We start from the raw sequence: 23,225 nt of genomic DNA on the forward strand, positions 1-23,225 counted from the left end.
TGTGCATGTGTTCTGTTTCTGAGCTGTAATGTGGTACAAAGACTTCACGTGAATTTAGGAAGTTTTCCTGCTCCTGCCTCAGTCTCAGTGCACTCTGGATTCATCCTCTGGGAAGCAGAAACATCCACAGGAAACTGATGAATATCTGTCCAACAAAATCAGCGTCCTGATAAGCTGCTGCTAGAAGGACAAAATCCTGACCTGAGATCAGTCCAAGATCTGTCTTTTAAAATGGAATAAAGTGAAATGATGTGGTGAAATCTGCTGAAAGCTGTGAAACAACAAGTGCTGCTGGAAGTGTTTTCATGAAGAGCTCATTAAACTTTTTAAAGGAGGAATGGACTTTATTCCAGCAGCAGCTCAAAGCAGCAGATTCATATTTATCTGGACATTTGAATGAAAACATTCAGTATTAAATTAATGTCTTTAAAATGTCTTGCTTTTATTTATGGTGAATTGAAGTTTCATTTGGATCATTTTCCAGAACAAATCTTTGAAATGTTCACAGTTTTTATCTTTGAACCTTCAGAAAACTTCTCTTAATAAGAAGAAAAAGTTGAATAAAAGTTGAAATAAATAAAGACAGCAGAGAGGAAGAAACTCCCTCAGCTCAGTATGTTTGTGACTCTGTCTGAGATGGAGGGGAAATATGTGAACCTGGGCTGTGGTTTATTGCTCTCTCACAGCCGTTCTGTTTATTCACAGCTGAGAAATCATCTTTCTGAGGATGACCATAACCTTTATAATCATCACCACTATCTTTATTAATATCCAGAATCACTGTGAATGTTTCTGCTTCTTTCTTCTGGTACCAGTATATCCAGTTTTCATCACACTGGTCAGTTCCACAGCTGAAGGAGACACTTTGACCAACTCTCCTGGTCAGTGTTAACTGGTCCTGAATCAGCTGTGCTGCCATGGCAACCAGCGCTGTAGTGACTCAGACAGACAGATGAAGGTCAGTGTGACAGTGTGTGTTCCAGGTGGAGTTTGCTGGCTCCTGATTGGCTGGAAACACTCACCTGAACACAGACAGCACAGAGCAGCAGCTGGGAGGAAAAGCATTTTGTGCAGTGGTGTTTCCTCTGGTCAACCTGGGGAGAAGTGGCGCTCTGATGCAGCTGAGGCCAAACAAGGACGAGCTGTGAGATCAGACCAGGGCCACGTGCTTTCTAACAGCTCCTCAGAGCTCCCATCAGCCCCTGCGGCCCACAGATAAGACCGCTGCTGCTGACTGACAGCTCAGCTGAAGCTGCTGTGTGGTTTCATGGTCTTGATTTGAATCTGACAGCAGATGATTAAAATCGGGGTCACATGATGCAGAAAGACTAAAAAACATTCATGTTCCCACAAACACATTCAGCTTGGTGGTGAATTTAGTAACACACACTGTTATCTGTTGTTTAACAGCTGGGATGAAAATGCACAACTACAAATCCACACAGCTCCTCAACACTGATCCAACTCTTCAATGTGTTTGACTTCATTCAATAATGGAGCTGAATTTCTGCTGACTTTCATTCTTTTCCCACTCTGTCTTCTGACATGATGGATTTAGTTTGTCATGTTGTTCTTCATCATGTTTCCATCATGCAAACAAAGTCCTGTCAGTGTTCAGCTCTCAAACAGTTCACCTTCAGTTCAGCTGACACACTGATGCCTGTGAATTCATCTCAAACTGACATTTTTATCAGTGCTGCAGTCTGTCCTTCACTCACATGGGTTGTTCTGGATCACATGGCTGGAACATGAGATTTCCTCTGACCCACAAACACAACTACACTGCTGTCACTGTGCTGCTTATTGGGCTGTGAATGTTGTCAGAACAGCTTTTCAACAACAAGCTGAAGATGTGGCTGTTGTGCTGCTTTTGATTCACAGTCAGTGTAGACAATATGGAAAGTAGAGCTCAGGAGGTGCAGCTGAAGCTTTTGCTTCTTTCATCATTACTTATGGAGATGACACTGAAATGCTTTTGTATTCAGAGCTTTTATTGATTGTTTAAGGGTGACAGCTTCATGACACTTTCTCCAGTCTGACCCTCACTTGGAACACAATCAAACATACTGGGACATGTGGGAAAGGATCACAGTGTTCATACTGTACATATCTGACATATATAACATCCACAGGAAGACACTTTATCATTTACATGCTGATTCTGTCATTTTAACATCTTTCAAAGTCAGATTTGTACTAGAAATGATGTGATACACTGTATGTTGACACGTAGAAATAATCCCATTCTGCTTGTAAGCAGCTCTGAATAGAAACAACCATAACTACACTGTTATTACTGTATTATGTTGATGCATGAAAACATCTGAATGATTGTGCTGGAAACACTGAGAACAGCCTGAAGATGTGGCTGTTGTGTTACTTTTGCTTCACAGTCAGTGTAGACAACATACAAAGCAGCTTCAAAGATACTTCCAGGTGAGGCGTGAAGAAAGCAGCTGTGAGCACCGTAACATACAATAAATACATTATTACTGACCTGGACACTGATACATTCAGATTCAGTTATCACATATATATGAAGGATCTGCAGGTCACTGCTTCTGTTTTCATTTACATTTCACACAGCATTCATACAATCCATGTTTCCCACCATTGCCTGGGCTCTATGAACATGTGCTGCATATTATTTACAGTTAAGATCATAAAGCTGAAAAAGAGAGCAGAACAGCACACGTGATGACTGGTGACTGAGAACAGAGCACCATCGCTGCTGACATCACAAGAAGTGATGTCATCACTGATTATGACCTCACAGTTCTGCATGACATCACAATGGAAACATGTCATCAAAGGACATGACATCACTGTAGTTTATAAAAGCCTGAAAGACAAACCGCCTGAAAAACAACACTTACTTAAAAAGTCCTTTTTGAGTCAAACCAAAATATCCTCTCCTGCACTTCTGTGGGGTGACAGAGTAGATGAAGAGATTCTGGAGAATGAGTCTGAGGGTTTCTACATAATTCCCTTTGAAAGTGGCAAAGAGGAAAGTTCTGAGGAAGCCGCCAACAGGCCAGAAGATGCAGAATCATCCCCAGGCCTCTGCAGCTCAACACAGCAAGAGGAAGTTTACAGACTCAGGAACCTCTCCCACTCCCTCTGTGGGCTGCACTCAGAGGCAATGGACTCCCTCCAAGGCCTCTGCTGCCACCAATTATGGCTCAGAGAAGTTTAAGGGGAATTTCTGGTTCCAGAGTAAAAGGAAAGTTTCAAGTAAAGGTTTAATTCCAGCAACCTTAAAACCTTAAAACAAATCCAATGTGGAGGTGTGGATTTAGGGGAAAACCTCCTTGAACAGTTTGGTGTAATTGGGTCTAAAATATAAGTTGATGGTTCAGAAGAGTCTATTTTTGTTGTCAGCTCAGAGAGCTCGACTGGGTAATAATAATAATAATGTGGCTCAAGCAGAGCTTGGATGATAAGAATGGTTTTATGAACTTCTGAGGAATAAGTTGTATTTAAATGAGCTATAACTGTCTGATCTAAAATGCACTCAGATAAAAATCAAGTCCATGCATTCATTCATTCAAGCTGTGTTTATAACACATTAAAAAGGATCATGAACTAAATGTTTCCAATCAGCTGAGCCGTCATTTCACCTTTGTCAGTTCAAAACTGACAGAAAATACAAACTCCATGCACAAACACTGCTTTAGATTGATTTCAGAGGTGAAACTGCTGCAGCTGCTGGTCAGAAAGAAGCAACCTGAACCTGAGTCCGCTTCAAAGTAGGTTTCACTCTCCACTTTAAACTTCTAGAAAGATATAGCAGTGTAGAAGTTTGCATTTTGGGGATTTTATGTTACTTTTGCCTTGTTTTTTTAACCTGTTAGTATTAATGTATCTGTATGTGTGATACTGTTTTTTTAAAGTGAGTTAAATTTCTCTATTTGGTGCAGCTAACATGAACACATGACAGATCGGCAGTAAAACTCCTTTTACAACATTAAATAAGAGGCGTCTGTGAGGTGAATATGGAGCTCCTGGTTGCATCAGGCAGGTCTTTGTCTCCTAAACTCTGTTTAGAGTTTTTCTGTGTGAAAGCAGCTGAAACTCTAAATGATGAAGATGTTTGATGTGTCTCACCTGCAGGAATCCTGAGCAGCGTGAAGACGTTCAGCAGGACAAAGACGGTCAGAGTACGCTTCGTCATGGTTCACCTGGAGACAAACAGACAGATGTTAACATGTGGCATCAGAGCAGCAGCTAAATCAGCATGATGATCAGCTGTCATTTCACATCTTTATGGTCCCACCAGAGGACAACAAAGCGTGAACCGTCTGTACTTAAACTGTAATCTGATCTTAAAGACTCTTTGTAGTTGTTAGTTCCACATTTGACCCTAATCAGTGTAAAATTAAAACATTTTAACAGCTTTAAAACATATTTAAAGTGGCTAATTGTTAGTTCTGCCAAAGCTATGGTACCTGGTTCTGGTTGTGGGTCCTGGTCCTGGCTGTGGCTCTGTGGTTGGGTGCTTTCAGCTCTCAGTCTGGTGTGCTTGAAGGTTTCTGCCCAGTTTTCCCTCCTCATGCCTGATCTGAGCTCTCAGCTGCTGTTTTTCACAGCAGGACGACACTCGACTTCATGAGGTTGCTAAAACAGCAGCTTCATTGTTTTAGTGACGTTTCCAGTCCAGTTGGTCGACCTTCCAGCTGTTTTTCAGCTTCCAGGAAGTCTAGTCTGTGATGGATCCTGATAGAAAAGCATGACTCAGTTATTTCAGAATAAAACTCTCTGCAGAAACAAGTTTTGTTTTAACAGAGAGGTGGAAGATTTACACATTTAATGGGGTAAATAACTCCAGTCAGATATCAATATATGATCCAAATATTCAACAATCAAACCAACAACAGTGTAGTAACATCTCTGTGAAACATCAGCATCAGATTCATTGAATCATTTACGCTTTAAGGAAGCACGGCTGCATTTAGGTTGAAGTTCAGCTTTATTATTGTGAATAATTAGCAGAGAAGACAGAACAGATAATGAAAACAATATTTAGAATAGATAACACCATATTAACACAAACACTCAGTGCTGTTGCTGTCTTTATATGATCCATGTTTTTTTTAAAGCTTTTGCAACACAAACTAAAACACATTTGAATAGAAAGACACATCTGACTTTTTCTTCCCTAACAATTTGACCCAATTTTCTGAGGTCTTAGTAAGATGTATGAGACAGGCTTTGGTCAAACGCTCTGCTGGTGTCATCACAGAGTCATCACGCCTATGACATGTTAACCAGGAAGAAAGTTTTCTAAAAGAACTCGACTGTCTCTGACAGAACTGAGTAATTCTATCAGTTTAAACCAGAGTCCCTAAACATTGGAGCAGAATCAGTGAAGATCTGTCAGCAGGTTGGAAATTCATCTTGGCTGATTGCAGCTCAGTGATTCCTCTCTGATATCACAGTTTGTCACATGTGCAGCAAACTAACTGCAGCTGACATCAACTGAATGGTCTCAGTTGAAGTGAGCTGCAGAGAAACACAACATACTGATATTCAGTGTGAAGCTTTGACTGGAAACACACAGAAAAACAACATCCTGGAAGAATGGCAGCTTCCATCTTTAAAGGACTGGAAGAGGAAGAAGTTTCCAAGGAATCATTCAGAAGAGTTTCAAACAGAAACTGACTGATTCCATGAATCTGAAAAGGTGTTTCTGAGTGAAAGAGACAGACATGTACAGACTGAACTATCTGTTCAACAGTGATTCTCTGACAGGAGGAAACTCTTTATACTCAACACAGAGACAACCAGGAAACAGGTGACCAGACTGTAAATCCAGGATGCAGAGGTTCCTCAGTGAATGTGGTGTTGAAGGTGTGGAGGTGGATCAGTGTGTCAGAGGAGACTTTGTAGAAGGACAGAGTGCCAGCAGGACGGTCCACATACACTGCTGCTCTGTTAGAGACAGAGGAGGAGGAGGAGGTGTTGATGATGAGTGTTACTCTGTTATTGTGCCAGACACAGTAAACTTCATCAGAGCACCTCAGACTCCAGGACTGATCATTACTTCCAAACACAAACTCTCTGTCTCCTCTCCTTCTGATTCCTCTGTAACTCACTGATACATCAACTTTTCCTCTCCACTCGACCTCCCAGTAACAGCGACCAGTCAGAACATTTCTACACAGCAGCACAGGACATTCATCAAATCTGTCTGGATGATCAGGATATGACTGAACCTCCTCCACACATGTCACCTTCCTGTTGTTGTCAGACAGTTTCAGTTTTCTGTTCACTGTGTTTGTGTCGATTGTGAGTTGACAGGAATCTGATGGAGAGAACAAACACAATCCAGCTGCAGTTATTGATCTATCATCTGTTCACTTTGATCAATGAGTGATGTGACAGTGTGAAGATGGTTGGATGTCATGAATCAGATGAAGAACACACTTACACTTCCTCAGACCTGGTGTCAACCATCGTTCTCCAGCAGGCTCCACCCTGAAAGGAGGGGGGGGGTCAGAGCAGCACAGTCTCTTTCAGCATGCAAACATGGACATTATATGGCTCTCACACACACACTTTGTTTCTACACTGAGAAAGGAACAGTCCAACATCTGGATACATCCACTGGAATGTCCTATCTAATGGTTGTGTTTTTCATGTTCTAGCAATAGATTCTTTTCAGTTTATCTTCATGGAATCATGCAGGAGGAGAAGACCATATCACCAATGAGTTAAACTGCAGTTTAACTCTGCTGTGAACAGCCTGAACAACACTGCTGCAACTGTAGTATGTTTAGTGAGTTAAGGGCTCGTAGCTGTGATCATCAATTGATGATTTTATCTCAGAAAGGGAGTTCAGATACAGGTCAGTGGATCTACTGGTGGGGAAGACTGCCATACAGACCTGGTAAGCACAAGTGTACTGTGGGAATGTTTGTCAGAGAGGTCTGTCCATGAGATCTACAACTCACACCTCCAGGATTGCTTTTCTCACCTACAAGGTGAGTTTAAGAAGATGGAATATGAACGGACCGTGTTCAGGACCTGCACTGTGGAAGCATCTTTTGGGTGCAGAGAACGATGTCTGTGCCTGCTGTGGTGTTTCACTTGCTTGTGAACATCAGCAATGAAAGAAGCAATCAGTTAGAAGAAGAAGGCCTTTCAAGCCTTTTGGACTTTTGGTTGGCCCCAAAGATGTTCTGGCAAACCGTTCAAACCATTGGCTAAGAAAGGGAAAACAAGGTCCAGCTCAGGTTGTGCTTGGCCTGGGTGGGGAACTGCTGACTTTGTGTAAGTCCTTTATCTGACCAGCATGTCCTTCATTGAGGAGGGAGAGTCTAAGAACTTGAAAAAGGACTTGCTCATCACTTTGGTAGAGGTTGCTAACGGAGTTCATTGAAGAGCCAGAGGGGTGAGGGGAGGGGTCTTCCCACACCCCTGTTGCCTGGTTTCTTCCACGTTGCGGGAGGGGCCAGGAGGATGAGTTATTGCTGGTTCGGGGTCTGTGGTGGCTGGGGGGCTGTTGGCCCAGCGGAGTTGAGGGAGGGGGGACATGTGCAGATGTATGGGATGTGCAAGCGTGTGGTGATGATTGGGCCTGGGTCTGGGACTTGCTGTTCTCTGGCCTGCTTATGCTTCTCCCAATGGGGGGGCGGCGTTGCCTCTCCCTGCTGCTCGTGACTTCACCCACCTGTGGGCACGTCTTGACTCCCAGGGTACTTGGCCAGGGGCACTGGGGCATGCACTGGCCCACTGTGCTTGGCTGTCTGGGGCGCTTGGCCCTCCCAGGTATTGGGTGGGGACTCTGCCGGAGGGTTTGGGGGCGCTCGGGCTCCTGGGGCCCGGGTCCGGTGCACGGCCCATGTGTGGGTGGCTGGGGCCTGGCGGGGTCGGTGGGCTGTTGCCCCTGGTTCCCGGGGGGCCTCTGCCCTATGCTTATGGGGGCTCTTTCCGGGGGCTTCCTCTGCGGTCTTCTGGGTGGATGCGTGGTTGCCCCTGTGGTGGACTTCCTGGGTTCTGTGCTCCGTTGGGGCTGCTGGTGGCCTGGGTCTTGTGGCCCTCTCTGCCTGCTTCTGTGGATTGTGGCTCTGTACACTTATACACTCATAACTAAGCACGGTTATCATGTAGGTCCTGTGCCATGGGTATTGCATGTTCATGCACACACACACACACACATGCAATCATTAGCCGAGTAGCATGCTTGCTAAGCAGTTGATGTATTATCCTGTGGTTTCAGGTCATCTATATCCACAGTTGTGTTGTATGTGATTGCTGCTACTTGTGCTTGTTTTTGTTTGTTTGTTTGTTTGTTTGGTTTGTCTCTGCTTGTCTGCTTTCAGGTACTCCTGGTGGCGCTAAAGCTGGCCACAGAGGCCGTGGATTGTCGTCTGTTTTGTTTTTACAGGTGTAGCAGCTGGTTGTCTGGTTTTTCTGTCTATTTTTGTTCTGTTTCTTCTTCTTTGCGCTTCCTCTTTCCCTGTCCCCCGGTCCGGTTCGGCACTATTACATGTGAAATATTGTAACAAAAATAAATAAATGGGCAGTTGATGGGCATCAAGAGGATGTACACCCCTCTAGCTTTCAGTTCACTAATCTTTTGAGCGGTGAGTGGGGATCAAGTGGGGATCGAACCGTCAACCTTCAGGTTATTGGACGACCACTGAGCCACGGCCGCTCTATCACTGATTGCCAAACCTCAAATTCAGAGGGAGAGTATGGTTTTCACCCAGGTCGTGGAACAGTGGACCAGATCTTTATCCTCGCAGAGTTACTTATCCCTTGAGCACTCTGTGGTGACAGTATGTGGTACCAGAGTTGCTTTTGCAGGCTATTCTATCCCTGGCCCATAACATGCTGGAGAAATTCTACATTCTCACTGATTTGGGAATGCTTCGGGATCCCCCAGGAGGCACTGGAGAGTGCTGCTGGGGAGAGGGATAATCTCATAATCTCTTGTGATAAAGATTCGACAGGTAGGCATTTTAGTGGCTAATTTGCACAATGGGGCAGTGATCACGAAAATCAAGCCTACAAAGGCAGGGTATCTGTGTGATCTGTCATTAAGTCTGATATCAACTAAGTTAAGATAAATTCATCCGTCAGCTAAAACAGATTAAGTTCCGAACAGAGTTACTTAAATGTGTGTGAGCTAGAGGTTGTTATTATTATTATTAACTCAGTGGCATAGTGAACACAGCTTCTCATAAAGACTGTGTGAAAAGGAGATGAAGTGTTTCCGATTCCTCCTTACTCGATCAGACATACCTGAGAGTTTCCAGTTTGCAGTTTAGATCTTCCAGTCGAGCAGTGAGCAGCTTCACTCCTGAGTCTCCTGGATGGTTGTAGCTCAGGTCCAGCTCTCTCAGATGGGAGGGGTTGGAGGTCACAGCTTCAGCCAGAGAAGCACAGCCTTCCTCTGTGATCAGACAGCCTGACAGGCTGCAGACACACAAAACAACACAGAAACTCTGAGAGAACTGCTCTGAAACTGAAGCTGAATGTCATCAAATGTTAACAATTAAAAAAAAAAGGAATTGTCTTATTGAGTTTCTGTTTTCCTTTGTCTCAAGTTTATAAGTTACTGATTCGGTTTGCAGCTAATATCACATTTTCAGATTTCAGCAGAGACACCATAAGTACTTTACTGCGAAAAACTTCAGGTAGATCCATTGTCTCTACTTCTATTCCTGTTTTAACTATTCTCCACTGACTATGTGGACAAGTTCCTAAATCAGCTTCTTTAAATTTAAAAGCAAATTTGTGGTTTTCACTTTTGCTTGCATATCTAGACTTTGTAATGTAGTAGTAGTAGTATATCAGACTGAATATATAGAAAACAAATATGTGCAACATTGCACAGGAGGCATGATATTCTATTGGACGTGGACAAGTGGGAGGCAAGACTGGTCCCAAATGATGGACTGAGGAGGCGAGGACAGGCGAAGGAGATGAGTGATGAGTGACTATGTTCATCTATCAAGATAGAAACAATCCACTACAATTCAGCCTCATTCTGTTCATCTAATTTGATATTTGTAGTCACCAGAAAGTTTGGGAAATTTATTTGTAGTGTGGCAAAAAGTTCTTCTTCAGAAAAACAACCAGACTATACCACCATTTTTATAGGCTGCGGTGATACAGAATATTTCACATCCACATCAAGATCTGTCTTTGAATCAAGAAATTTCCACATCTTTCATGTTCAGTTAAAGACAGAAAACAATGTGTTTCAGTGTGCATTGGTTCATATAAACTTCAGACAGTTTGAGCAGAAAGTTTTAGATATCTGTCTTAAAAACAAGACAAGTTTTTCCAGGTATAGCAGAAAGAACTGATCTGACACCATCCAACACCTTCCACAGTGCTGTGACTCATTAAATAAATCAACACTGAGTTTGATGAATACTGACTTGAGAGCTTTCAGTTTACAGTGTTGAATCTTCAGTCCAGCAGACAGCTGCTTCACTCCTGAATCCTGCAGGTCGTTGTTACTCAGGTCCAGTTCTGTCAGACTGGAGGACTGGGAGCTGAGAGCTGAGGACAGAGCTGCACAACTTCTCTCCAAGATGTTACAGACACTCAGTCTGAGGAGAAAAAAAGGTGAATGTTTCATTAGAAAGGAAGAAAGTCAGACAGCAAGCGAGACTGATTCACCTGTGATCACCTGAATCAGTCTTGCTTGGTATAAATAAAACCAAGATATAAATTCATCTTAAAATAGTGTGACAGGGTGACAGAGTGAGTAGCAGCAAAAACAGTCTGAGAAGAGTCTTTACAGTTAGAAGCATTTGTTCCATTTGTTCCAAATAAAAATGCCATTGAGTCTCAGACCTCCTGTTATGCCTTTACCACTGAACAAAAATGAGCCACATAATATCACTGTTTAGAAGGGTGAACAAACTTCTCTTGTAAAATATAGCTTAATTTCCCCGTGTGCTTAATTAGAGTTTTTACACACTGAACTAATAAAGAGATTAAACAGACTTGGACTTCCCAAGCTGTAGATAGTTCCATACTTTGACAGTCTGTTTTAGCCTCTAAACTCGCCACCTTGGAGGAGTTTGTTTGGGGATGGAATGCTGACCACAATACTGGCAAAGCGTCTGGAAATGATGAACCATGCCTGCCATCCTCCCAATAAAAGATGGCAATTAAGATGCATTAGCAACACACACACACATCCAACCCTGCTGTTTAAAAAAAATGAATACAAGAAATTGTTCCTGTCTGGTCAAGGCCTCCCTATTCATCTGCCTTTGTTAAACATGTGGTCGCTGATTTGGACTAGAATTGGATCACATTTTTTCACTCTGTACATATTCACTCCAAAATACTTGAATATAACCATTGCATCATCTGTGATAAGTAATGTTATACATTACTCTTATTTATCAATTTGTTGTGTCACACTAACCTACAATAGATTTTGGATTGATGACAGACTAACCATTAGAGCTCATATATGAAGTTGAGTTGAGTTTTTGTACAAAAACAAACAGTTATCCTCCATCCTAAAAACAGATTATTGGAGGAAATGTTGCTTTTTGATAGTGGAAATTGTGATCAAAATATATCCACCTGCCTATGATACTTTGGATGCCATCTATCACCCTGTACTCTTTATCACACTGTATTATAGAAGACAACATCACGACTTCTGGTTATTTCAGTGTCTAAAGATCAAGGTCTGAATCATTTTAAATTTCTCACCTGTACTACTTATTAAACATGCTCTGTAGACTGGTTTCAGTAACAGGATTGCTCAATCAATACAGAGCTTCCCTTTTGACGTAGGCCTACGCTACACTTTCAGCCAATGGTATGCCTGAAACTGTTGTGACGTCTGCCTGGGCGTATTTTGTAAGGCGACCTGCAATGAGGGTGCCTCAAAGCAACTCGACTCCTGCATTCCTCCGTCTCATAAAGATTTGTTCAGAGGATTCTAAAAACACCATAACTTTTTAAGATATAAAGGGTAAAGATATAGCATAAACTTAGGATATAAAGACATCAAAACAACATAACATAACATGACATGATGGTTATGAGTCTCAACATTCAGATGGATATCTGTAAAGTTATTACATATGAATAATGAACCAAACAATGTTATTTTCCTGTGTTAAACACAGAATACAATAAGAAACAGCTGATGCATTGGTTAACAGTTGCATTATTTCATATAAATGTCACATGTCATATGCAAGTTGTTGACTTAGATTTGGGTTAAACTATTCAGTACTATGGACCACTCGGGGGCAATGTGGCTCCATAAGCTGATTAGCAACATCAAGAATGTTGCAGTCATTTAAAGCCTTAAGTTTGTATTAAATTCCACACTTGAGTTCACTACAGGCATAATCAACAAATCCTAAATTTAAATACTCTGGTGTCCCTAAACAACTTCACCATCACTTTTACTTTTTCAGTCAAAGCTGTCCATGAATAAAATAAAAATGTTGAGTTACAGCTTGATTCTGAATTACTGTTAGTTTAATTCTGTTAATCTCATGTTGCAGAGTAAGTTTTCTTTTGTACCCGTTGCTTTTATGATATAAAGTCACACTATACTCCAAGAATCAAAATAACCTCACCTGAGAAATTCTAGTTCACAGTTTGGATTCTCCATAACACCAGACAACAGCTTCACTCCTGAATCCTGTAGGTTGCTGTTACTCAGATCCAGCTTTATCAGACGAAAGGACTGGGAGGTGAGAAATGATGACACAGCTCCATAGCTTTTTTCCGAGAGGTTACATACACACAGGCTGAAGAGATAATATTGGGAAAAAAAACAACAATATACTGTAATGAAAATTATTATTTAGCCTTATGCTTGTTTCTCATCATGTTTAAATGACTTGTGAGACTTGGTCTTCTTTTCCCAGGCATAAGATGTTTCCAATAAAACATTTCTGTATTACATTATATATTCTGCTTTGCGTACTCCGCAAGACCGTCCAGCTAGGAGAAGTTAGCTTGCACAGTCTGATACAAATACATTTTTTCCTTCTCCTGTGTTCAGGTATAATACGACATGCACTGAAACTGGAAATCAGAGTTACATTCTGGCACAGGTGCTCTGTGTTGAAGTCTTGTTCTCTTTTGTACAAGAACTATTCAATAAACCTGCCTGAGTGCTTTTCACCTTAACAGTGCTTGGATAATATTCATTATTTTTTTCCACCACAATACTTACTTAGAATTGAATAAAATTTAATGTTACTGTCAAAGCAACGCTCATTAAAAGAATCCATCCACATTTGCTCCGTGAAGCCAAAACATCCCCATAGCTTCTTTTTAGGTGATATACAGTTTTGTTAATCTCTATTTCATGATCCAAAAACATATTTTCTAATGACACATGAGTGCATATTCCTAAAGAAAAACAAATTATAAGAGATTAACAAAATGCACAGACATGACTCAATGTCACATCAAATGAAAAAGGCTTTTCAGATGGAACTAGTTTCATGTCAAAAATACATGTAGACTGAGATTATTCAGTTTGTGCATGTGACTTACAAGTTGCCCATTTTTAATCTCTCCCTGTCTAATCGTGACATGAAATTTGTAACTTTGCTCAGACATTTGTGTAATTTTGCTGCAGCCGATCTAAAGAGAAAATCCAAAAATGTGAGGAGCAGTTAGTAAATACAGCAGCAGGTGGCTACAGCACCTTGATCCAAAGAACGGGAACATCAAAAGGAAGGACAGCTGCTCGTTTTCTACCAGAATGTGAAACGTACAGCAATGAATCTTCATTGAACAAAACATTTGTTTTGTATTTTCATGATGAAGGAAGAATTCTCTTTTGCTGAGAGTTGGCCAAACATCTCTCAAAATATTTCTATTCAGCTTTTTTTTCTGTACACCTCTGTTGTCTTTTTTTAAACTGTTTTTGAACAGCCCTCAACAACTGCATGTTCCCCTCCCTATATAAATATAAGATATATAAAAAGGGATTTTTGATTATGTGTCCTCTTTAAAAATTTAAAAATATATTTTAAAATTACAGCATCACAACATTGCATGAAAAAGAAAAACATCAAAACATAATTGAAATCTAACCTAAGAGTTTCCAGTTTCAGGTGTGGACTCTGCAGTCCATCAGACAGCTGCTTCACTCCTGAGCCGTAGATACTCAGGTCCAGTTCTGTCAGACTGGAGGACTGGGAGCTGAGAGCTGAGGACACAGCTGCACATCCTTCATCTGAGAGGTTACAGACACTTAGACTAGAGACATAGAAGTAAGAATAAATAACTCATTCTTTATTACATGCAGAAAGCAGCTTATTCATTACTGACTGAAACCAAACATGTACTTACAGAGCTTTGTTGGAGGCTTTGACCACTGGCAGCAGCCTCAGAAGAGCCTCCTCTGAAGCAGAGTATTTCTTCAGGTCAAACACATCCAGATCTTTTCCTGATGACAGTAAGATGAAGACCAGAGCTGACCACTGAGCAGGAGACAGTTTATCTGTGGAGAGACTTCCTGAACTCAGGGACTGTTGGATCTGCTCCACTAGAGAACGATCATTCAGTTCATTCAGACAGTGGAACAGATTGATGCTTCTCTCTGCAGACAGATTCTCACTGAACTTCTTCTTGATGTAATCAACTGTTTCCTGATTGGTCTGTGAGCTACTTCCTGTCTGTGTCAGCAGGCCTCGTAGGAGACTCTGATTGGTCTGCAGTGAAAGACCCAGGAGGAAGCGGAGGAACAGGTCCAGGTGTCCATTTGGACTCTGTAAGGCCTTGTTCACAGCACTCTGGTAGAAGAGTCGAAGAGAATCTGCAGAATGATCTTCTCTTGTTTCAGATGTCTGGGAGGTTGTTTGTTGTTCTTTCTGCTGATTGACACCAGAGCAAAAAACGAACATATTTTTCAAAGACTTTAAAGAAAAAGATCTTTGTGCCCTTGCGATAGGAGCTGATGATGATGGCTGTTTTCCAAGAAGGTTGACTCCAGAGCTGATGAAGGTCAGATGGACATGAAGAGCAGCCAGAAACTCCTGAACACTCAGATGGATGAAGCAGAACATCTTCTCCTGGTACAGCCCTCTCTCCTCTTTAAAGATCTGTGTGAACACTCCTGAGTACACTGAGGCTGCTGAGATATCGATGCCACACTCTGTCAGGTCTGATTCATAGAAGATCAGGTTTCCTTTCTGCAGCTGCTCAAAAGCCAGTTTTCCCAGAGACTCAATCATCTTCCTGCTCTCTGGACTCCAGTGTGGATCTGTCTCAGCTCCTCCATCATACTTGACCTTCTTCACTTTGGCCTGAACCACCAGGAAGTGGATGTACATCTCAGTCAGGGTCTTGGGCAGCTCTCCTACCTCTCTGGTTTTCAACACATCCTCCAGAACTGTAGCAGTGATCCAGCAGAAGACTGGGATGTGGCACATGATGTGGAGGCTTCGTGATGTCTGGATGTGGGAGATGATCCTGCTGGCCTGCTTCTTATCTCTGAATCTCTTCCTGAAGTACTCCTCCTTCTGTGGGTCAGTGAACCCTCTGACCTCTGTCACCATGTCAACACAGTCAGGAGGGATCTGATTGGCTGCTGCAGGTCGTGTGGTTATCCAGAGGCGAGCAGAGGGAAGCAGTTTCCCCCTGATGAGGTTTGTCAGCAGCACATCCACTGAGGTGGACTCTGTAACATCAGTCAGGGGCTCCTTGTTGTGGAAGTCCAGAGGAAGTCGACACTCATCCAGACCGTCAAAGATGAACACAACCTGGAACTCTTCAAAGCTGCAGATTCCTGCTTCTTTGGTTTCATCAAAGAATTTATGAACAAGTTCCACCAAGCTGAACTTTTTCTCTTTCTGCACATTCAGCTCTCTGAAAGTGAATGGAAACATGAACTGGATGTCCTGGTTGGCTTTGCCTTCAGCCCAGTCCAGAGTGAACTTCTGTGTTAAGACTGTTTTCCCAATGCCAGCCACTCCCTTTGTCATCACTGTTCTGATTGGTTCATCTCTTCCAGGTGGGAGTTTAAAGATGTCTTCTTGTCTGATGGTTGTTTCTGCTCTGCCTGCTTTCCTGGATGCTGTTTCAATCTGTCTGACCTCATGTTCATCATTGACCTCTCCAGTCCCTCCCTCTGTGATGTAGAGCTCTGTGTAGATCTGATTCAGAAGGGTTGGGTTTCCTGCTTTAGCAATCCCCTCAAACACACACTGGAACTTCTTCTTCAAGTTACACTTGAGTTTGGTTTGACACCTGTGAAGCACCTCTGAAAGACAAAATGGGAGACAAGAAGGTTTCCTCTTACTGAGCAGTGTATGGAGCATAGATATCGAGTAAATAAAGTCATGTGCCTTTAAATGAAAATTTACCTCAAACTCTGATGAGGCACTTATCTCAGTTACAGTTATTAATATAGGCTATAATTGCAAATGAAAGACACAAATCATTTTTCTGTCCCTTTCAATTTATTCTAACACACAACAGTGTAGATGGGGAGGATCAGATGTCTGCAAACCCTATAACAAAACAACAGTTTGGTGTAAAACCTTTGGAGTTTTAAATCACACACCCAACTCAAAGCCCTCCGCAAGGGAAGCAACTCAAGGCCTTTCCTCAGAAAAAAACAGGACACAAGTTTTCAATAAACTACCAACCATAAGTGAATAATACAAACCAAGAAAAACAAGAAGATAATCCCACTAAAAACACTCACTCCATGTGAAAATAATAAATACATTAAACAACTGCAGAAGATCCTCAACACCAAACTTTACTGCAAACCCTACATTCACGTGCTGCTGCACAGGTGGAGCTTCCATCTGAAACACACATCCAAACACACCTTAAAATCAGAGATTATTTTCTGTAAACACATTAGCAACCATAACCCTGTTCAAAGCCCTCAGAAAAAAGGCTACTCCAAACATTCCCTCAGATAAACCAAGAGATAAACCCTCAGAAAATGCAACTGAAGAGCATCTCCCAAGAACGTTTCTCCCACTTCTACCGAGGTTAAAGATGGACTCCACTGTATCTATCATGCCACACAGATGCAGCTACTACACAAACTAATGTGGAACTGAATTGGTGTTGGTTCAAGTCTGTAAAAATTACACTGCTCATCTACTAATGGCCCTCTCAGACCTCATGAGACAATCCCACCGCTTCACTATGTAACCCATTCATTTTTTACAGCTTGCGTTGTGTAATGATGGTTTGTCGCTGTGAAAAGTGCACGACAAGGCAAAAATGGACACAACAAGCTGGTTGTGTGGGTGAATTATTTGCGATGTTCCCTCCTGCACCCACAGAATCACTGTCAGTGCAGGGGTGCATTGCAATGTAGATGGGAACAGGACAGATTAATCGTCCTTATTGACTACATAAAGCCTACAACACATAACAACCAATAGCTTTCTGCCTGCCAACAACAAAATAACGTGTCTATTTTGCTCTGTACTTTGCGACCAGTGTGCTGAACCCTCCATCCATCCATCCATCCATCCCTCCATTATCTGCCGCTTGTTTGGGGGTTGGGTCGCGGGGGCAGCAGCTTGAGCAGAGAAGCCCAGATGTCCCTGTCCTCTGTCACTTCCTCCAGCTCTTCTGGGGGGACCCCGAGGCGTTCCCAAGTCAGCCGAGAGACATAGTCTTTCCAACATGTCTTGGGTCTTCCCTTGGGTCTCCTCCCAGTGGGACGTGCCCGAAACAGAGGCGTCCAGGAGGCATCCTAACCAGATGCCCGAGCCACCTCATCTGGCACCTCTAGATGTGGAGGAGCAGTGGCTCTACACAGAGCCCCTCCCAGATGATTGAGCTTCTCACTCTATCTCTAAGGGAGAGCCCAGACACCCGGCCGCTTGTATCCGTGATCTCGTTCTTTCGGTCACTACCCATAGCTCGTGACCATAAGTGAGGGTAGAACATAGAACATAGACTGTAAATCGAGAGCTTCGCCTTCTGGCTCAGCTCCTTCTTCACCACAACAGGCCGATGCAGAGGCCACATCACTGCTGACACCCCGCACCAATCTGCCTGTCAATCTCCCACTTCATTCGTCCCTCACTCGTGACCAAGACCCCGAGATACTTGAACTCCTCCACTTGGGGAAGGATCTCATTCCAAACCCGGAGAGGGCATTCCACCCTTTTCCGGCTGAGGACCACGGTCTCCGATTTTGCTGATTCTCACCCCAGCTGCTTCACACTCGGCTGCACTGCTCCAATGAGAGCTGAAGATCACGGCCCAATGACGCTAACAGAATCACATCATCCACAAAGAGCAGAGACCTGATTCTGAGGTCGCCAAACCAGACTCCCACAGGCCCCTGGCTGCACCTAGAAATTTTGTCCATAAAAATTATGAGCACAATTGGTGACAAAGGGCAGCCCTGACGTAGTCCACCCCTCAACGGAAAACACATCCGACTTACTGCCGGCAATGAGGACCAGACTCTGACACCGGTCATACAAAGACCTAACAGCCCCTATCAAGGGGTCCAGCACTTCATACTCCCTGAGGGACACGTTTGAATACCTTCTCCAAGTCTCCAAAACACATGTATACTAGTTGGGCGAACTCCCATGCACCCTCTAAGCCCTTATTACAGAAATATGTGGCTTTACCTTCTTGTGCTGATGGGCCAGATAACAAACACAGCTGAGAGGAAAGTGTACGATCTAATTTTTGAAGATGTTCCATCATCTTCCTGCAGGCTTCCTCTCCTTTTCTTCTTACATCATCGACGAGTCTTCGTGCCTTATCTGCTCTGGTCTGGTTCTCCTCGATTATTGCTTCTTTCTCCAAATCACTGAAGACACCATCTGCTAAGAGGGCATCAAGCAACTGCTTGAGGATTTCTTCCGTCACCCTCTTCACAAACTCCATTCGTATTCTGTTGAGTTCGCTCTCTGCAAGATGTCATAGACATGAACTATAAATGTTCTTGAAATGTAAAAATAATGAATCATGACTACTTCAGGGGTTCATGTACATTTTGAAAGCTGACACAGTAAAGTGCTGGATAATAGGAAGCAGGAGCCCAGGGAGACAGTCAGTGATGAATGATGTCATGAACATAGCTTTCATTGTGCTTTTGTTGATAAGGGGATATCATATACCTGTGAGGCTGAGGGAAGAGGAGCTCGGTCTGTGTAGAAGATTTCCCAAAAAGTGTTTAGTCCTAATACCACACACCCAAACTGTCACGTTTTATGTTTTGATTAATCTTGTTTTCAGGTTATTTGTTATGTTTTCAGGTTCTTGGTTTATTTTCTTGTCATGTTCTTTTCCCTGTCACTTAGTCTTCACTCAAGACACCTGTTTCTGTTCCACAGCTGCACATCATCACTAATCACCTCCCCACAGTATTCAATTTCCACGTTCAGTCAGTCATTGCGAAATCCTCACTTATCTTCATGTTCACGGCTTGTTAAGTCAGGTTTTTTGCCACCATAGTTTCCATAGTCACAGTATTATTATTCAAAGTATTGTATATTTAAATTCATAGTTAAGTCTTGTAATGTTTCGCTAACGCTAAAGCATTTTTTGCTATCCGGCTCAGCTGCGTTTTCAGTTCTTGCCCGGTGCTCTGCCTTATGCTTATTTGGAATAAATCTTTGTTTGATTTTTGGAAGTCTGCATCTGGGTCCTCCCTACCTTGCACCACTGTACTGACACAAACCAAGTGAGCAAATGGGACCAGAGTGTTAATGTAAACAATATGTTCATGATATAAAAGGCTGAACATCAAGGTATTCCAAAAATTTAAGTCAATTTGGTTGGTGCAAGAAGAGTGCTTTTGATTTTATGAACCTTCCAGACTCTCAGAGTCATTGCTGTTGTTTGTGTTTCAGAACAAAGATATCTTGATCAGAAATGGTTTGTTTTATATTTAACCAGATGGTTTTTGATGGGTGAATCTGTTTGAAGATCAATTAAAGCTAATAGTAGAAAGTAGTGATGAAAATCTGAAGCATTTTCAAAATAAACACATTTACAAATAAAACTTTTTTAGATTTTTGTTTCCAAAACCAAAATGAAAACTTGTATAATTTGTGCAAAGTTTATATCCATCTGCCATTAATATCCTGACAGCTGCACATCAAGCTCTGAACTTGATAAGCAGCGGAGTTAGCTCTGACAGTGACCCAAAATAATGTAGAGATTCAATGACCAAATCAAAGTAAATTTTAATCTGACGTATACTCTCTGATATAAAGGCTGATGTGTTGGATCAGATATCAGTGGGATAGAACAGGTTCCTTTACCTGTTACTTGTTATTCTGGAAAGACATCACCTAAAAACTCATTCTACATTCTGTTCAATGATGGTATCACACCAATGGCAGCCTGCAGAGATCTTTAAATTAAAGGAATTTAAATTACGTTAGACTGTAGTGAGGCGCTTATCACCATGGTAACTGGTGTTATTCCTTACATATCAGAGCTGTGACTGACCTGTGGGGTGTTGTACCCTGCCTCTGCCCACTGCTGCAGCTGTATTAAGGGTTTATAACATAGTTAAAGAGTCTAACAGTCACTGCTAACTGAAAGCTTAAGGACCCACACAGAAACAACCGTCGCTGTGATTGGTCAGTTTGAGCATCATGTGTCTCTGCCTCACTGATGTCTCCATGCAGAAACTGATAGACTCCTACCTGCTGAAGGTGGTGGAGCTGCCTGAGTTGGAGGGTCCTGCAGGTGCTCCACAGGTGTCTCCATGTTTGCTCTATAAGAAAAAACAAAATTGGTAAGTTCTCTATAATGCAACAAAAACTAATAAAACTGATGCAAAAGTAAATTACTAGGGATGCACTGAATTGAAAATTTGTGGCCGAAGCTGAATATAAATCAAACGCTTGGCCGTTGTAAAGTTCTTCTTTTTTTTATTTTAGTATGTAATAAGAGTAATGTATGTAATAATAAGATATTTCACCATGAAGCCAATTTGAGTAAATTTCAGCTTCAGTTTACTTCAGAGGCTGTCTTTCAAGAGCTGAATGCAGTCCAGACTCTAGTCTTGGCACAACTGGTGGTTCATATTCAGGATGAAGTCTGGATGTGATTGCTGGTGCTGGTTCAGATACAGACCCAAATAGAGCTTTGGGCTTATATCTAGCAGAAGCTTCAGGATGGGAGCCAGGTTTAGGTTCAGAGGACGCTTCAGAAAGCCAATAATTAGGTTTGATTTTAGGAACTGGTTCTTCAGATTCAGTTACAGGTGTAGTGAACAGCGAGCTGGACGAAAAGGAAGACAAGCGTGTGTGGGTTAGAAAAATATGATGATCGATGTGGAGACTCTTCCTGAAGTTGACAGATCTTGGTCCAGATGCAGGTTGAGGTTTAAGTCCAGGCCCAGCATCATGAGAAATTTGTTTTTGTTCTGGTCTTTAACGCAACACTAAACTGTGAATAAAGGTGGTTTGGTGATGTGAGTGCTGAGCTCTGACATGGAGCAGAGTCATGGACAGTTAGAGATGGTCATCTCACCTCTGAGCTTTGCTCTGGCTCTCATGTTCCCCACACAGAGTGGTTTTAGTGTCCTCACACTGATCCATGCTGCTGAATTCACATCAGCTCACACACACTTTCTACCTTCATCTGCAGAGGAAACACAAATCATTCATCTGCACATCAACTCAAATCCTCCTCTCCATCATTTGGGCTGTAAAAAGATCAGCTGCTGTTCTTCCACCAGTCCACTAGAGGGAGGCATGGAGCAGCACAGACATCATGATCCTGATGATGATGATGATGATGAAACATTTCCATTTACTGACACACACTGATTATCTGAACCTGCAGCATGAACAGCTACACTGTAGATAAGTAGCAGCAGGACTCCAGAAATCCATCCTGCAGGATCACTGCAGTCTGACAGGAACCACCAGGGAGCGGTCACTCCTCTCTGTTAAATATTATTCACTGATGAGTCCACATGATCACACACAGAGGCTCCAGACACACCTGAATTATGATCCTTCATAAAACAGGTTGAGTATCAGAGTCCAACAGGATCAGAGTCCAGGATTAATCTGGGTCTCATATCAGGACTCAGAGTTTTATTGTGAGTGTGTTCAGAGAGCAGTGATGAACAGAGTGTCAGTGAACAGCACATTCCAGTCAGAGTTCCTCTGTTGGAGGAGAAAACAGCAGCAGACTGAGTGGGAAACATTTCATGTTGGTAACAAGCTGCAGCTCCTCATCAACACACACTGATTGTTGCTGTTTACTCTCAGCTCACATGACTTGTGTCTCATCAGCAGAGGAAATCTCTCTCTGCTCAGAGACTTTGTTAAATGAATCAAAGTGTCACTTACTCAGCTTCTTCCATGAACTTCTTCCCTCTGCAGCTCTCTGCTGTCTGGACCAGGTCTGTGTGGAAGAAGAGGAAATCCTCTGCTGCTTCTCCGACATCAGTCCTCTGTGTCTGCAGGCTGCCGTCACTCTGAAACTCTGCAAAGCATAAAAGAGTCTTAAAGTGATCAGAGGTCAGCTTTATATGACACACTCAGGTGTGTTCAGGTGTGACTGATGATTTCTGACTCTCCTTCAGGGGCTGCTAAAGTACACAGAACCTCTTTTTAAGTAGAGGCACATATACTTTTGTAAAAAATTAACTAAAATACTTTGTCAAAAAATAAAAGTTCTGCTTCAACTTAGTACAGGTTCTGAAATGTACCTTTTTGGTCTAACAGTACAAAGTAACCTGTTTTAAGGGAAATTTCCACAGCTCTGTGAATGCAAAGCTAACTGAACCTCACATCATCACCTTTATTCAACCAGGAAGTCTCACTGAGATCAGAGAGCTAATGCAAGAATGTCCAGATCATCATCTGATCTGAGGAATCTTAACTCTCTGTGATTTTAAACTGGATGAAGAAGGAATTACTGAAGATAATCTACACTGTCAACACATTTGCCAAGAATCCTTCTTCCAGCCGACAGCTTCAAACAGTTAAACACAGTGATGGGTGAGGACTAACTTCCTGCTCTGAATCTACACTGTGAGCAGAGTTCACTTTCATCCATGTCATTAGTTTCTGACTCTTCTTGTCACAGACGCCACGCTCAGTCTCTTCGTCTCTGTCTCGTTATTTTGTTGTTATGTCTGTCACCGGCCGATGGAAACACCACCCATTACTGTCCCATCCATGTAGGCTGAAAGCAGTCCTAATGTTGGGAAGACTCACAGTGATGGAACAGAATAAGTCGCTGATAATCACCAGAAAATATATCAAAACCACGGTTTAAACTGGGATTTG

At 42.4% G+C, this 23,225-nt stretch overlaps 1 protein-coding gene across 1 annotated transcript in view; it reads right to left on the reverse strand.

The window, feature by feature from the left end:
• LOC140300470 (NLR family CARD domain-containing protein 3-like) overlaps window positions 1-23,225 on the reverse strand; it is an 82,427-nt gene that overhangs the window by 25,808 nt on the left and 33,394 nt on the right. The window contains exons 2-5 of the mRNA XM_072379766.1: window positions 22,281-22,416; window positions 21,451-21,561; window positions 20,619-20,689; window positions 18,585-18,869 (exon numbers count right to left, since the gene is read on the reverse strand). Coding sequence (XP_072235867.1) covers window positions 18,585-18,869; window positions 20,619-20,689; window positions 21,451-21,518 — 424 coding nt within the window. The 5' untranslated portion in view covers window positions 21,519-21,561; window positions 22,281-22,416. The remainder of the gene's footprint in view (window positions 1-18,584; window positions 18,870-20,618; window positions 20,690-21,450; window positions 21,562-22,280; window positions 22,417-23,225) is intronic.

Source organism: Leuresthes tenuis, unplaced genomic scaffold, assembly GCF_036924035.1.
Source record: "Leuresthes tenuis unplaced genomic scaffold, fLeuTen1.0.hap1 SCAF_1, whole genome shotgun sequence".
Lineage (NCBI taxonomy): Eukaryota > Metazoa > Chordata > Actinopteri > Atheriniformes > Atherinopsidae > Leuresthes > Leuresthes tenuis.